Source organism: Leopardus geoffroyi, chromosome A1 (assembly GCF_018350155.1).
Source record: "Leopardus geoffroyi isolate Oge1 chromosome A1, O.geoffroyi_Oge1_pat1.0, whole genome shotgun sequence".
Taxonomy (NCBI): Eukaryota; Metazoa; Chordata; class Mammalia; order Carnivora; family Felidae; genus Leopardus; species Leopardus geoffroyi.
In genome coordinates this window covers 121,425,290-121,442,673 of record NC_059326.1, presented here as the reverse complement: position 1 = coordinate 121,442,673, position 17,384 = coordinate 121,425,290, and the positions used below count along the sequence as shown (strand labels likewise).

Genomic DNA, 17,384 nt, shown 5'->3' with positions numbered 1-17,384 from the left:
CCATCCGGATGTCTTCTTTAGAGAAGTGTCTGTTCATGTTTTCTGCCCATTTCTTCACTGGGTTATTTGTTTTTCGGGTGTGGAGTTTGGCGAGCTCTTTATAGATTTTGGATACTAGCCCTTTGTCCGATATGTCATTTGCAAATATCTTTTCCCATTCCGTTGGTTGCCTTTTAGTTTTGTCGGTTGTTTCCTTTGCTGTGCAGAAGCTTTTGATATTCATAAGGTCCCAGTAATTCATTTTTGCTTTTAATTCCCTTGCCTTTGGGGATGTGTCAAGTAAGAAATTGCTACAGCTGAGGTCAGAGAGGTCTTTTCCTGCTTTCTCCTCTAGGGTTTTGATGGTTTCCTGTCTCACATTCAGGTCCTTTATCCTGAATTTTGAGTTTATTTTTGTGAATGGTGTGAGAAAGTGGTCTAGTTTCAACCTTCTGCATGTTGCTGTCCAGTTCTCCCAGCATCATTTGTTAAAGAGACTGTCTTTTCCATCAACGCAGGGCCTTTTTTATAGGATGCTATTGTTTCATGAATGTGAAATCTTAATCTTTTATTTCTCTGAGGAAGATTGTTGATATTTAAGAGTAGGTACAGAAAGATGACTGAAACCTTTTTGGATGTGAGTAGGGCTTCATTGGGGGAGATCTAGAAGGGCTTTTTGGGTCTTGCGGAAGCCTTTATATTAGCCCTGATGTCAATTAGTTAGAGCTTCTTGGATTTATTAGCTTCCTCCTAGAACATTCTTCCACTTTCTAGCTTGAGAAGTCTAAGCTAACGGGGAGCTGAAAAAATTGCTAGGGGGAATACCAAAACCCATTGTGCTGACTCTCCACTGAATCTGTCTCTTCCCACTGTGATACCCATATCCTTAATTCTGTCTTTGGTTGAGTGACTCTTGTATCCTCTCCAGAGCATAAACCTTCATTGTTCTGCTGGCATAGAAGGGGCATTTGCCTGTCTGCATAGTATGGGATTAGGGTATTTGGGGTTCTGACCTCTTCTTTAGAAACTTCAGTTAGTCCTCTTTTCATCAGAGTTCAATGTCTGTTTTTAATTTCCCTTCTTTATACCAAAGTCCTAGCTATTTAAGTTCAGTATGCAGAATTGCATTAAAAACAAAGAACAATGAATCATTTTATGAATAATTATGTTGAATTTTATCTTAAAAAATAGCCTGACAAGTGTGGGACCATAATACATTAAGAGGTATTTATATTTGGTAAACAGTTACATTCATGGTTAGTTTTCTAGTGGACGTTTTTCATGACACTATAAATCTTTATCAACAATGTTTTTCATGTTTAGTTTTTGTGCATCTAGTTTTTTAAAAGCAGTGGTTCTATGCATTTAACTTCATATTTTCTTTATATTCTTTTTTTTTATTTTTTAGAGCCAGAGATCGAGCATGAGTGGGGAGAGAGGCAGAGAGAGGAGAGAGAGAGAATCCCAAGCAGGGTCTGCGCTGACAACGCTCACATCTCCCCCTCTTTATATTCTTACTATAACAAGGATAGGGACGCCTGGGTGGCTCAGTCAGTTAAGCATTAGACTCTTGATTTCAGCGCAGGTCATGATCTCTTGGTTTAAGAGTTCAAGTCCCGAGTCGGGCTCCATGCTTATAGTTTGGAGCCTGCTTGGTATTCTCTCTCTCCCTTTCTCTCTGCCCATCCCCTCCTTGCTCTCTCTCTCTCTCTCTCTCTCTCTCAAAATAAGTAAATAAACTTAAAACAAAAATAATAAGGGTAAAGGGCTTCCATAGGCAATCTAACCTTCAAACCATAGAATTAGAAAGTATTGAACATCATTCATGTTCCACTGAAAAGCAATAATCGATACCTAGGAAAGATGATCCATTTGACAGAGATACACACCTTTTCAAAAGCAAATGATGTATAGAAAAAATGGCAGGGCCGCCTGGGTGGCTCAGATGGTTAAGTGGCTGACTTCAGCTCAGGTCATGATCTCTCGGGTCATGATCTCATGGTTTGTGGGTTCGAGCCCCACGTCGGTCTCTGTGCTGACAGCTTGGAGCCTGGAGCCTGCTTTGGATTCTGTGTCTCCCTCTCCCTCTGTTCCTCCCCTGCTTGCACTCTGTCTCTCTCTCAAAAATAAATAAAGATTAAAAAAAAAATTAAAAAAAGAATGGCAGATAACTTATACCGGGAAGACATACTGAAGATGTGGGGTTTTTGTTATTGGTGGTGTAACATTTTTTTTTAAAGTTTTTTTATTGTCCCTGAGGAATAGAGATTAACTTGACATAATATCTGATATATTTTTATTTGCTTTCATGTAGGGAGATGCCTTTATTTACATGGAACCAGAAAAACAAGTTATGTCCAGGTCTTCAGATGAATGTGTCGTGGCCTTGTGTGACCAGTGGTTAGTTTCTCGTACAGCAACACATTTCCTTCAGTCATTTTACTTATCCTTTTGAATTTTATGTTTTTTTTAATTAATCTGTCCACTACCAGGTACTTGGATTATGGAGAAGAGAACTGGAAACAACAGACATCCCAGTGCTTGAAGAACCTGGAAACGTAAGAAGGGAAAAAAGTGATGAGGGGAGGGAAAGGAGATCAGAAACATGGAAGACAGTGAGGATGAAGAGAGACACTGTACCTTTTACTCTCTCCAGATTCTGTGAGGAGACCAGGAGGAATTTTGAAGCTACCCTAGGTTGGCTACAAGAGCATGCTTGCTCGAGAACTTATGGTTTAGGTAAGCATGCTTCAAATTCTTCTGTTTGAATGACTTGGCCAGTTACCTGGCAAATTAACCCTTTTACTTTTTCTCTGTCTCTCCTAGTATTTTTCTGAATTGAGAGGTTTTGGTTTGAGGGTGAGGGAAACTGGGATGTGGTGCTCTACCGTCTATCTACCTGCTGGTCGAGTATGACCTCTCAAACCCACATAGCTTTATGGATTTTTTTTAATAGAAACTTTGTAGTGCTTCAACCATTTTGCCTTTTTAAAAAATGTTTATTTATTTTCAAGCAGGGAGGAGGGGGGCAGAGAGGGAGGGAGGGAGAGAATCCCAAGCAGGCTCTGCACGGTCAGCATGGAGCCGGATGCGAGGTTCTATTTCACGACCTGTGAGATCACAACCCGAGCCGAGATCAACTGACTGAGCCACCCCAGTGCCCCCATTTTGCTTTATATTTACTAGTTCATTTTGTTAATTACTTAAGCAAATTTAAGACCTTCTTAAATAAGTAGCTTTGTAAATGCTATAGACCTTGAAGATATGGATTCTCCAGATGAAGTATCTCTTTTAAGTTCCTCAGGAATTAATTTTCTTCTTTTTATCTTGCAGGTACTCGTCTGCCATGGGATGAGCAGTGGCTGATTGAATCACTGTCTGATTCCACTATTTACATGGCATTTTACACAGTGGCACACCTGCTGCAGGGGGGTAACTTGCGAGGACAGGCAGAATCTCCGCTGGGCATCAGGTTGGTGAATGGATGCGGCAAAGAAATGTAGTTTATTAGCAGGAGGTGTGATCTTTTGATTTACACATTGAAAGTTCCTTTTTTAAAATTATTTTATTATTTTATTTATTTTTTAAAACTTTTTATAATGTTTATTTTTGAGAGAGAGAGAGAGAGAGAGAGAGAGAGAGAGACAGAGCTTGAGACTGGGAGGGGCAGAGAGGGAGACACAGAATCTGAAGCAGGCTGCAGGGTCTGAGCTATCAGCACAGAGCCCAATGCAGGGCTCGAACCCACAAACCATGAGATAATGACCTGAGCCAAAGTCGGACGCTTAACTGACTGAGTCACCCAGGCATCCCTTTATTTTTTAATATTTATTTATTTAATTTGAGACAGAGAGTATGTGAATGGGACAGGGGCAGAGAAAGAGAGAGAGAGAGGAAGAGAGAAAATAGTCTAAGCAGGCTCTGCATTGTCAGCACAGGGCCTAATGTGGGGCTTGAACTCATGAACCATGAGATTATGACCTGAGCTGAAGTCACATGCTTAACTGAGTTATTTTTTTATTTTTTAAGTTTATTTATTTTGAGAGAGACAGAGACACTGCAAGCGGGAAAAAGGTAGAGAGGGAGACAGAGAATCCCAAGCAGGCTCTGTGCTGTCATCATGGAGCCTGACCTGGGGCACCATCTCATGAACTGTGAGATCATGACCTGAGCTGAAACCAAGAGTCGGATGCTCAACTGACTGAGCCACCCAGGAGCCACAAAAGTTCCTTTTTTTTTTTTTTTTTTTTTTTTTTAATATTTAGTTTTCATAAGAATTCATTTAGCAAATTTTGCTAATGATGTTGTTGCTTTTTTGCTGTTGAACTGAGAAAAAGTAATAAATCGTCCCTCTATTATTGTTACTGTTCTTTATTCTTAGGGGAATCTGTTGTCATTTGTTATGGTAACTACATTAAGACAGAAATATCTACTTCATGGTTAGATGAAAATACTGATTCTTTCATGGAAAAATATATATTTTTTTGATGCTGGTTTTTTTTTTTTGTTTGTTTTTATTTTAATTACAGACCACAACAGATGACCAAGGAGGTTTGGGATTATGTTTTCTTCAAGGAGGCTCCATTTCCTAAGACTCAGATCCCAAAGGAAAAATTAGATCAATTAAAGCAGGAATTTGAGTTCTGGTATCCTGTGGATCTCCGAGTCTCTGGCAAGGATCTTGTTCCAAATCATCTTTCATATTACCTTTATAATCATGTGGCTATGTGGCCAGAACAAAGGTGAGTGCTAAAAAGGATGCAGACTAAACTTATGCCTTGTGGCTTCAAATATTTAAGAAGTTATCGTGCAAGGTATAGTTAGATTTGCCAGTTACTTTCTTTTTCTTCTATTAAATGTATACTGAAGCATAAAGCACACCTTCTCCTATCTAGTACATCCAGAAATCCTCCTACTTACTTTAGGCTCCCTCTCAGAGAGAGAGGGAGACACAGAATCAGAAGCAGACTCCAATTCTGAGCCATCAGCCCAGAGCCCGATGCGGGGCTTGAACTCACGGACCACGAGATCGTGACCTGAGCTGAAGTTCGACACTTAACCGACTGAGCCACCCAGACGCCCCTCTAAGATCTTTTTATAGCCACACTTCTAGCCCTGCCTGTATTTTTTTTTTTAATTTTTTTTTTTAACGTTTATTTATTTTTGAGACAGAGAGAGACAGAGCATGAATGGGGGAGGGGCAGAGAGAGAGGGAGACACAGAATCGGAAGCAGGCTCCAGGCTCTGAGCTATCAGCCCAGAGCCTGACGCAGGGCTCGAACTCACGGACCGGGAGATTGTGACTTGAGCTGAAGTCGGACGCCCAACCAACTGAGCCACCCAGGCGCCCCCCTGCCTGTATTTTTTAAATAGTTACTACATAGTATTTCAGTGTATGCCTGCATCATAGTTTATGTAACCAGTCCTTCACTTAACGCACACTTTACTTGTTTTTAGTTTCTTCATTATGAACAGCACTCAATAAATATCCTTGTACATTTGTCTTTGCAAATTTTTACAGATCTTTTAGCATTTACCTCAGCTTTTTAAGCTTAAACTAGAATGTTTATGTTGTATTTTCTGTCTTTGAACATTTACCTGTAAAGTGACAAATGGCCTGCAGCTGTGAGAGCAAATGGACATCTCCTCCTCAACTCTGAGAAAGTAAGTAAGGCTTTTGGCCTCTCGAAAGTTTAAAATTCTGCAGAAAACTTTTCAGATACAGGAAGTTGTATTTCTTAAAGAAATAAAGAGTATAAAAATCAGAGTTAGTCTTCCATTTAAAATATATAGGACTACCAGCATAAATTAGGGAGTAGAGTGAATAGTATTAACTGAGGGGAGGGAGTGGGAAAATTTGTTATGTTATGTTATGTTTTGTTATGTTACATTACGATATGTTAGAGGGAAGGAGGGAGAACGTGAGCAGGGAAGAGAGGCAGAGGGAGGGAGGGAGAGAGAGAATCTTAAACCCTTAAGCAGGCTCCACGCTCAGCATGGTACCTGATGCGGGGCTGCATCCCATGAGCCAACTGGTATCGTGACCTGAGCCAAAATCAAAAGTTGGGTACTCAACGGACTGAGCCACTCAGGTGCCCCAAAACTTACTTATTTTAACATTTGTGGTTAGAATGACAGAAGGTAACACAAATTGTGACTAGAGGAGAGAGAGATAGATAAGAAACATAAAGATCCTAGCATTGTGACCCTAGAATATCTTTCTCATTAAGTTGAGAAGATCATTTGGTGGGATTTGTTTTATACTATGACCAGCCACTGAATTATAATAATAGAATTTTGGAATTGCCAGGATTCTTAACAGTCATGTAATGTTTCTTCCCAGGCAATGTAATATTTCTGTTTATACTAGTACTGCTTCCAGTATTGTTAAAACTCTTAGTGTATATGATTTTTAATAGGCTACATAAGACTTTATGTCTCATTAATCAATATCTTCAATAGGAGGTTATGCAAACCTCATGACCAAGCCCTTGTTTGCTCCTGTGATGCTTTTGTGCACATTAGAAAGGGGTACCCCTCCTCAACCAAACCTGAAATTAAGTTACTATGTTATTTCTTAGTAATGACAATTGTAGCAAGTTGGATTTGTTACAGTTAGTGAATTTTGCTGCTCCTGTTGGAATATTAATGGTAAAACAGTATTCTTTGCTATAAATATCTGTCATAATGAGAATAGACATAGATTTAAACAAATAATAGATGGTCTGAATTGTAAAATGAAACATCATTTAACCAGTGTTCTAATATTGAAAGGGAATAAAAAAGTTCATTTAAAATAATCTCTATATTAGACCGAAAAACAGCTCTTTGATTAGAAACATGGGCTATTGGATGCGCCTGGCTGGCTTAGTCGGTAAAACATGTGACCCTTAATCTCAGGGTTATGAATTCAATCCTCATATTGGATGTGGAGCCTACTAAAAAAAAAAAAAAAAAAAAGCATGGGCTATTTATAGATTTTGTTAGATCAACAAGGACTTTTGATTCTTAAATTCATTTTTACTTTGTAAGTCAAAGTGACACTATGTATGTTATATATTTATCTGTATGTATATATGTGTATATATGTATATGAATGTAAATTGTGGTATATCATGACATTCTCTTTGGTCTCAACATTGTTGTACTCTACACTGTACTGAATTTCTTAGAACTAGATACTTTATTGCCATGTAGCATAAAACTGGATAATCACCTCTGTTTGGTATCAGCAAAGTTATGATAAAGATACAACATTCTTAAATAGTAAAGATTGATAGGCTGTGCACAGTGCCTCCTTTGATGTGGTGCCCTCAGGTAGAGCACAGCTTGAACAAACAATTATTGTGACGCCGTTGACAGGAAGTTCCCTAAAAGCCTAACTCTGACCTCATACACTAGTCCTTTCATTTCTGAAGGAGTCTAATTGCTGTAAAGCTCTTCTTTATAACCAGCTGAAATGAAGTCACTTAGTAACCGGACTTTAGTTTCTATGTCTGGAAAATTAGTGCAAGGTATCTTTTCCATTCCTTCTTTGTAATATTTTTTGTCTGTGTTTATCTGATTGTGGCTAACCCACGTATTTTGATTTGGCTGATTTGGTTTATTTTACCTATATGCTTAATAATGCCTGGTCATTGACTTTTATTTCAGATGTCAAAATCCACAGGCAACTTCCTCACTTTGACCCAAGCTATCGACAAATTTTCAGCGGATGGTGAGTATGCTTTTTTATTATTGCTATTATATAGGGTCTGATTCTCTTCAGATTATAGAAAACAAGTTAAAATTGTTTCAGTTTTACTGCCTTTTTTTTTTTTTTTGCTTTTACAGTAGTTTAAAATAGTCGTGTTTTCTTTGTGTACAAGCAATGTAATATTTAAAATGTAAGAATTGCTGACATGGTCTTTTTAGGAACAGATTTGAACTAAGACTATTAGAGTCTTTTTTAAAAAAGAAACTCACTGTAATTGCTACCCGGCTTGCTTCAATTTCTTATTACTTGAAAGATGAAAGAATCGGTTTGTAGAGATGTTGACTGTAAAGCTTTTCCAAAGTATTTGCTTCGTACTTGATATAAATATGGGTCACTTAAACCTGGGAGCATTCATTTTTTAGACCAGTCTTTTCTCCTTGGCCTCAGTACTGTTCCATTTGATCATTACTTTGTCAAGGGAAGACATGCACTGTGTAACCTGAAGGAACCATTCATTACTTTGGTCATCATGGCACTTGTTTCTTCTCATGGCTAGCACAGTTAGAGGCCATACTGATGGGAATGGGAAAGAACTAACCTAACTAACTTGGAGAAACATTGCTTTGACTGGACACTGTAAACCAAAAAGAACTGCACATCAGTACTGTAATTGGTAAGACTATTTCTTGCGTGAGGTATAGGTTAGCAGTGTGTGCTGGGATTGAACAAATAAATCTTTTGTAGATGAGAGCTCACTGTCAAAGAAGATGGAAATAATAAAGGGGGAATGCTAGAAGGCAGCCTGTGGTGTTGGATTGGAATTGGCAATATCTAATGGTTTTAATTTTATATATAGATAGATTAATGCAAAAATTAATATTGGTGTGTGCAGTGGGTTAGTGCATGTGCACACATTTCCCTAGCTGTGTGTGCCAAGAAGGCTTATGAGCAGTGACACCCCAGTGGCAGAGGCACACCTGGCATTCAGATCTTGGTTTCTAACTACAGTTTTCCGATAAGTGGAACTGGGGTGCCTAGGAGAAGTGACTGATTTGCAGGCTGGAGTAGGGAAAATAACAAGATGAGCATGGAACACATTGTTCCAGAAAATAAGGAAATGTTTCAATAAGGATGGGGACATTTGAAGGGCACACAGGTACTGAAGACAGAAGGTGGCAGCAGAGTAGGAGGATTCTCACTTGCCTTGTCCCATGAATACAGCTAAATAACTATCAGATCATCTTAAATAGCCCAGAAATCTATATGAAGACTGGCAGAACACACTCTACAACTAAAGATAGAGAAGGGGCCATATTGAAGAAGGTAGGAAGTGTGGAGACATGGTTTGGGAAAGAAACAGATCATGACCGCTGTTGGGGAGAGGGAGCTGCAGTCATGGAAAAGGACAAGACACAAACTAGCACACAGGGGAGCACATGGGGAAAACAAATCCCTATAGCAAAGGGCTTGGAAAGCGAGAGAGCCTGAATTTTTGAGTACTTGTATCCAGTGGGGCTTAATTAAAGTTTGGAGTTTTAAAGGTCACTGTGCTTGGCTCTGGAATAGCCTGGAGGACATTGGGGCTGTGTTTGGAGAGAAGGCAAGCAAACATCATGCAGACAAATGGCAGGGAAACAGTGATCTGAAGAGCACCCGGGACACACAGTGGAGAAGTTAGTTGCTCATCTCATAGCATGTTCCGGAGTGGCAGCATTCACAGAGGGACCCCTCCAGGAACAAAGGAATTGGCAGGTGCCATTCCCTTCCTCATCCTTCAGCATAAACACAGGGCCGCCAGTAGGAACTAGTGCAGTGCTGATACTTGCCACCTAACTTGCTTACATCAAGCCCCACCACTCTGCATTTTGGTGGAACCACACCTCCTGGTTATGCTTGCCTCAGTCCCAGTGCAGCAGGCCCCCTTCCCCAGAAGACTGGCTCAAACCCCTGCCCACACCATATCTCTCGAACTGAGAATTTTATGAGGCCTTAGTGCTGGCAGCACCAGGTTTCATTTCACAAGCAGACCAGAGCACACCTAGTTTAAGTGCACCACATTCAGGGACCAAACACTGCCCACAACAGGCAAAGAGAGCATCTGTAGCTGACTGGCCTGAAAGATAAAGCAGCCAGGAAAAACAGAGCACACGCAGCATACATTGGAGATATTCCTGGGAGCAGCAGGTCCTGGGGAAATGGGGATACACAGTAGGACACTATAGGCTTTTCTTCATAAAGCCTTTACCTTCAAGAACAGGAGACATTAGCTGACTTTCCTAATGCACAGAAACAGGCACAGAGACTCGGACAAAATGAGAAGACATAATTTGTCCCAAATGAAAGAATAAGACAAGGTCATGGCTGGAGATCTAAGCGAAACAGATATAAATAACATGCCTGATTAAGAATTTAAAGCACCGATCATAAGGATACTCACTGGATTTGAGAAAAGAGTAGAGAACATTATTGGGACCATCAACACAGAGATAAGGAATAACAGCAGAGATAATGAGCTCAGTAAACAAAGTGCGAAACACACTCGAAATAAACAGCAGGCTAGAAGAAGCAGAGGAATGAATTAATTACTAGATGACAGAGTAATAGAAAGTAATCAAACTGAACAAAAGAGAGAAAAAAGAATTCTGCAAAGTGAGAGTAGACTTAGGGAGCTCAGTGACTCCATCAAACTTAGTGACAATCGTATTATAGAGTCCCAGAAGAAGAAGAAGAGAGAAAAGCAGGCAGAGAATGTATTTGAAGACATAATAGCTGAAAACTTACCTAATCTGGAGAAGGAAACAGATAGCCAGATCTAGGAAACACAGAGAACCTCCAACAAAATTAACAAAAGCAGACCCATTCCAAGACATATTGTAGTTAAAATGGCAAAATATAGTGATAAGGAAAAAATATTAAAAGCATCAAGACAAGGGGTGCCTGGGTGGGTCATTTGGTTAAGCGTCCCACTCTTGATTTTGACTTGTGTCCTGATCTCATGGTTTGTGGGTTCGAGCCCTGCATTGGGCTCCGTGCTGATGTGCAGAGCCTGCTTGGGATTCTCTTTCTCCTCTCTCTGCCTTTCCCCTGCTCATGTTCTCTCTCTCTCTCTCAAAAATAAATAAATAAACATTAAAAAACAGCAAGACAGGGGTGCCTGGGTGGCGCAGTCGGTTAAGCGTCCGACTTCAGCCAGGTCACGATCTCGCGGTCCGTGAGTTCGAGCCCCGCGTCAGGCTCTGGGCTGATGGCTCAGAGCCTGGAGCCTGTTTCCGATTCTGTGTCTCCCTCTCTCTCTGCCCCTCCCCCGTTCATGCTCTGTCTCTCTCTGTCCCCCCCCCAAAAAAACAAAAAAAAACCAAAAAAAACCCCAGCAAGACAAAAGAAGATGGTTACATACAAAGGAAACCTCATAAGTTGGTCAACAGATTTTTTAGCAGAAACTTTCCAAGCTAGAAAGGAGCGACATGATATATTCAAAGTGCTAAATGGGAAAAACCTGCAGCCAAGAATACTCTGTCCATCAAGGCTATCATTCAGAATGGAAGAATAGATAAAGAGCTTTCCAGACAAAAACTAAAGGAGTTCATGACTAGTAAACCAGCCCTGTAAGAAATATTAGAGGACTCTTTGAGTGGAAAGGAAAGACCAAAAATGACAGTATGGGGGTAGCAAACACAAAAGCAATAAAAAATGAATATATCTGTAAAAAAAACAGTCAAGGAATTCACAAAATAAAAGGATGTAAAACATCATATACCTAAAACATGGGGAGGGATGGAAGTAAAGAATGGGTTTAAACTTAAATGACCATCAACTTAATACAATACAGACCATGATATGCAGAAGATGTTATGTATAAATCTAATGGTAACCACAAATAGAATACTAATAAATATACAAAGAATGAAGAGAAAGAAATCAAAATATATCACTAAAGGAAACCAACAAACCATGAAAGAGAGTAAGACAAGAAACGATCAGAGAAAATTTTCAGAAACAACACAAAACAAGTAATAAAATGACAAGAAATACATATCTATCAATAATTACTTTGAATGTAAATGGACTACACACTCCAATCAAAAGACGCTGCATGACATAATGAATAAAAAAAGCAAGAGCCATTTATATGCTGCCTACAAGAAACTCATTTTTTTTAAGACCCTATTTTTAAATAATCTCTACACTGAAGGTGGGGCCCCAAATCACAAACCTGAGATCAAGAGCTGCATGCTCCACTGACTGAGCCAGCCAGGCACCCCCTACAAGAGACTCATTTTAGACTTAAAGGCACCTGCAGATTGAAAGTAAAGGGATAGAGAAACATGCCTTGCAAATGGATGTCAGAAGAAAGCCAGAGTAGCAGTACTTATATTGGACAAAATAGACTGTAAAACAAAGACTATAACAAGAGGTAAAGAAGGACACTGTGCAATAATAAAGGGGACAGTCCAACAGGAAGATATAACCATTATATCTGCACCCAAATACATAAAACAGTTAATGGCAAACATAAAGGAACTGATCGATAATAATACAATAATAGTAGTGGACTTTAACACCCCACTTACATCAATGAACAGGTCATCTAAACAGAAAATCAACCAGGAAACAATGGCTTTGAATGACACACTGGACCAGATGGATTTAACAGATATATTTAGAACATTCCTTTGTAAAACAGCACAATACACATTCTTTTCAAGTGCACATGGATCATTCTCTAGAATGGATCACATATTATGCCACAAAACAAGCCTTAACAAATTTAAAAAGATGCAAGTCGTAACACGCATCTTTTCTGATCACAACATTATGAAATTAGAAGTTAACCACAAGAAAAAATCTGGAAAGACCACAAATACATGGTGATTAAATACCATGCTATTAAACTTGGAATGGGCCCTGGGGTGCCTGCGTGGCTCAGTCAGGTAAGTGTCCCACTCTCCATTTTGGCTCAGGTCATGATCTCATAGTTCTTGGGTTTGAGCACCACATTGGGCTCTGCACTGACAGTTTGGAGCCTGCTTGAGATTCTCTCTCTGCCCCTCCCCACACCTCTTTCTCAAAATAAATAAACCTAAAAAACAAAAAAAAAAAAACAAAAAACCCCAAAACATTGAATAGACCAACCAGGAAATAAAAGAAGAAATAAAAAAGTACATGGAAACAAACGAAAATGGAAATAGAATGGTCCAAAACCTTTGGGACACAGTGAAAGCAGTTCTGAGAGAAGTTTATAACAATCCAGTTCTACCTCAAGAAGCAAAAAAATCTCAAACAATCTAACATTACACCTAAAGGAGCTAAACAAAGAGCAAGAAGCAAAACCTAAAACCAGCAGAGGTTAGGAAGTAATAAAGATTAGAGTAGAAATAAATGATATAGAAACTAAAACAAAAACAAAAACCCCAGTGAAACTGATCAATGAAACTAGGAGCTGGTTCTTGGAAAAAAAATCAATAAAATTGATAAACTTCTAAGTAGACTCATCAAGAAAAAAAGAGAAAGGGCCCAAATAAATAAAATCATAAATGAGAGAGGAGAAATAACAAACACCACAGAAATACAAACAATTAGAATATTATGCAAAACTATATGCCAACAGATTAGGCAACCTAGAAGAAATGGATAAATTCCTAGAAACATATAACCTCCGAAAGCTGAAACAGGAAGAAATAGAATATTTGAACAGACTGATTACCAGCAAAGAAATTGAGTCAGTAATCAAAAAACTCCCCAAAAATAAAAGTCCAGAACCAGATGTCTTCAGGGGCGAATTTTACCAAACATTTATTTATTCAAAGATATTATTTTATTAAAAAAAAAATGTTTATTCATTTTGAGGGAGAGCTCAAGCAGGGGAGGGGCAGGGAAAGCAGGGAGGATCAGAGAGAGGGAGGGAGAGAGGGAAAATCCCAAGCAGGCTCTGTGCTGTGAGCACGGAGCCTGATGTAGGGCCCAGTCTCAGAAACGTGAGATCATGACCTGAGCTGAAATCATGAGTTAGATGGACGCTTAACCAACTGAGCCACCCAGGTACCCCACCAAGATATTTTTTAATCACAGAAGGAAAAACGATTAAGTCTATAGTGGAGAAAAGTCGGCAGACACTACGTCAGTGATGAAAGCTTGCAACACCAGTAAAAAGTCATATCAGTATCTTGCACCTCCCTGATAGTGATGCACTGAGAAGACACATAACATCGCTTCTGCCAGAGGTTTATAAGCTCAGTCTAATCATGAGAAAACATCAGACAAACCAAGTTGAGAGAAATTCTATTAAGTAACTGATGAGTACTCATCAAAAATGTCAGGGTCATGAAAGACAAAGACTAAGAAACTGTCACAGATATGAGGAGACCAAGGAGGTAAAATGATTAAATGCAATGTGTTTTTCCAGATTGGATCCTGCAGCAGAAATAGAATATTAGAAGAAAAACTGGTGAAATTTGAATAAGATCTGTAGTTTCGTTAATACTATCATACTAATGTTAACTTCCTGGGTTTGAAACTATGGTTAGGTAGGTTGTTAATGTTAGGGGAGCCTGTTAAATGTCTAATGTTTATGTCTATTCTCTTGCACCTTTTCTTTAAGTGTAAAATTATTTGAAATAAAAAGTTAAAAGTTTAGAGCTTCTTGTGTATTATAATGTATATTTAATGCTTATGTAACTTAATGTGACATGTTCTCATCTCCTCCCTTGTAGGCATAGATGGTAGAAAGCAATACCTACTCTTCTGAGCTTGTACTTTTTCACTTAATTGTTCATATTTGAGATCATTCCATATAGATACATATCGAGTTTCCTCACTCTTTTGCAGCATTATAGTATTCCATTGTACAAGGATATCCTGTAACTTAATTAGGCTGTTATTAATGTTGTTTTTTTTTTTTCAATATTTTAGAATAAAGATTCTGGTTGGAAAGTAAAATTTTGTTAGAAAGCTTAGAAGAATCGCTTTTAGAAATAAAAAATTAAATATATTTTTGTACATGGAAGGCACCAGTGTGTGTACTCATGCATTAAAATATAGTGTTTTGCTCCCTCTAAATGAGGCTTAGATGCTGATAGGGATCCCTATTGCCAGTTTATCATTTTTTTCCCCTGCTTCATTAAAGACTACTTTATCTCATTAACTCAGCATGCCTGAGAAGAAACAGCTATTGATGCTAAGTGTATGCAAATAAATATATGTGATTCAAATATTTGAACAACATTGTGGATCCTACTTTTGATGATTTTTATTTTTGTTTTAGATCCATGGCAGTCCTTTATTATTTTTTAAATTTTTTATATTTTTTTTAATTTTATAATGTTTATTTATAAAGAGAGAGAGAGAGGGCACAATCAGGGAAGGGGCAGAGAGAGGAGAGAGAATCCCAAGTAGGCTCTGCACTGTGAGCCAAGAGCCCGATGTGGGGCTTGATCTCACAAACTATGAGATCATGACCTGAGCTGAAATCAGCACTTGGAAGCTTAACCGACTGAGCCACCCAGGCGTCCCCATGCAGTCCTTTAAAGCATCTGCTCTTTCTTAATTTATATGTAGGTTTGCAGTATACCAAATTGGATACATCGTTGATATTTAGTAACCATGTTTTGTTTTTAAATTATTTTTTAAAAGTTTATTTATTTACTTTGAGAGAGAGACACACACAGAGTGTGAGCATGGGAGGGGCAGAGAGAGAGAATCCCAAGCCCCGCTTGAGGCTCAGTCTCAGGAACGGCAAGATCACGACTGGAGCCAAAGTCAAGAGTCAGACGCTTAAGTGACAGAGTCACCCAGGTCCTCACCAACCACATTTTAAAATCATCAGTGATCTTCCTTCCTTTTCCTCCTCCTGCAGGAATGCGTTTGGCTCTGGCTGATGCTGGTGATACTGTTGAAGATGCTAACTTTGTGGAAGCCATGGCAGATGCAGGTATTCTCCGTCTGTACACCTGGGTAGAGTGGGTAAAAGAAATGGTTGCCAACTGGGACAGCCTCCGAAGCGGGCCTGCCAGCACCTTCAATGATAGAGTTTTCGCCAGGTAATTTGTGGACTCTGGCCACTTTGTACTTCAGAGTTGCTTAGTCCTTGTGCATTTTTAAGTTTTTTTTTTTTTCCTCTCCTAAAATAAATTAGATGTTAATAATAGCTACTATTCACTGAAAGCTTACTTGTTCTAGGTACTCTGCTAAGCTCTTCACATCCATTATCTGATTTTACCCTCACAGCAACCTTATGTGATAAAGATATTACTAGCTCTATTTTAAAGAAATCGAAGCTTAGAAAAACTAAGTATTTTATTAAGTGCCTCAAAACTAATAGTTTCAGATGGAGGATATGAATTTGCTTCTTTCTCCAGAGCTCATTCTCATTACCATTTTACCATGCTGTCTTGGCATTAGAGTAGGACAGAATGGTTAAATGAAAAGTAGATTAAAACGGTAAGAGAATGTCATTTTTTTTTTTTTTTCTTTCTAAAAGCATTTATCATCATCTTTGCATCAGGAGCCATCTTAAGAACTGGTGTTACAAAGTTGAATAGGACTTGACCCTTCACTGTAGTCTAGCAGGAGAAGAAAACACATATCCAACACATTACAAGTGCGATAATATAGGTAGAGGGAATTCAGAGGAGATGGCTTGTGAGTTCTGGGTTTCTCGAAAACTACATGGATTTTTACAGAGAGGAGAAAGCCATGGAGAGCGTGGTATTTATGTGAAGCACCATATATGGGGGGAGAGTAGAAGATCAAACAAGTTGGGGCCAGATTAGGCTAAATTTAGAAGGGCCATAGGTATGGGAATGCAAGCTGGTGCATCCACTCTGGAAAACAGTATGGAGGTTCCTCAAAAAACTAAAAAATAGAATTACCCTACGACCCAGCAATTACACTACTAGGCATTTATCCAAGGGATACAGGTATGCTGTTTTGAAGGGACACATGCACTCCCATGTTTATAGCAGCACTATCGACAATAGCCAAAGTAAGGAAAGAGTCCAAATGTCCATCAATGGATGAATGGATAAAGAAGATGTGGTATATATATATATAATGGAGTATGACTCGGCAATCAAAAAGAATGAAATCTTGCCATTTGCAACTACGTGGATGGAACTGGAGGGTGTTATGCTAAGTGAAATTAGTCAGAGAAAGACAAAAGTCATGACTTCACTCATATGAGGACTTTAAGAGACAAAACAGATGAACATAAGGGAAGGGAAACAAAAATAATATAAAAACAGGGAGGGGGACAAAACAGAAGAGACTCATAAATATGGAGAACAAACTGAGGGTTATGGGAGGGGCTGTGGGAGGGGGGATGGGCTAAAGGGGTAAGGTGCACTAAGGAATCTACTCCTGAAATCACTGTTGCACTATATGCTAACTAATTTGGGTGTAAATTAAAAAAAAAATAAAACAAGTTAATAAAAAAAAAATAATTACACAAAAGTCAAAAAAAAAAAAAAAAAAAGGAGGGCCATAGGTAGCATGAGAAAAATTTTAACAGCCAATGTTAGTTGTTTAAAATGCAGCAAGTAAATCCGACTAGCTCCTTTGTTAAGCTGTTTTCATATTGTATTTTGGGCTTCATGATAAAGTTTCCATCAAGAAATTGTTAAACAAGGACATCGCTAACTGTTGGTAACTGGTTTTGTGGTTGAGTGGTCTTAAATGTTTCAGGCGTTCTCATTATACTGCTTATTAGTATATG

At 38.8% G+C, this 17,384-nt stretch overlaps 1 protein-coding gene across 1 annotated transcript in view; it reads left to right on the top strand.

Annotated features, from left to right (window-relative positions):
• Positions 1-17,384, top strand: part of LARS1 (leucyl-tRNA synthetase 1) — a 76,391-nt gene that overhangs the window by 37,587 nt on the left and 21,420 nt on the right. The window contains exons 16-23 of the mRNA XM_045492697.1: positions 2,294-2,379; positions 2,472-2,537; positions 2,636-2,718; positions 3,313-3,451; positions 4,509-4,721; positions 5,586-5,643; positions 7,633-7,696; positions 15,528-15,711. Of these exons, the coding sequence (XP_045348653.1) occupies positions 2,294-2,379; positions 2,472-2,537; positions 2,636-2,718; positions 3,313-3,451; positions 4,509-4,721; positions 5,586-5,643; positions 7,633-7,696; positions 15,528-15,711 (893 nt within the window). The remainder of the gene's footprint in view (positions 1-2,293; positions 2,380-2,471; positions 2,538-2,635; positions 2,719-3,312; positions 3,452-4,508; positions 4,722-5,585; positions 5,644-7,632; positions 7,697-15,527; positions 15,712-17,384) is intronic.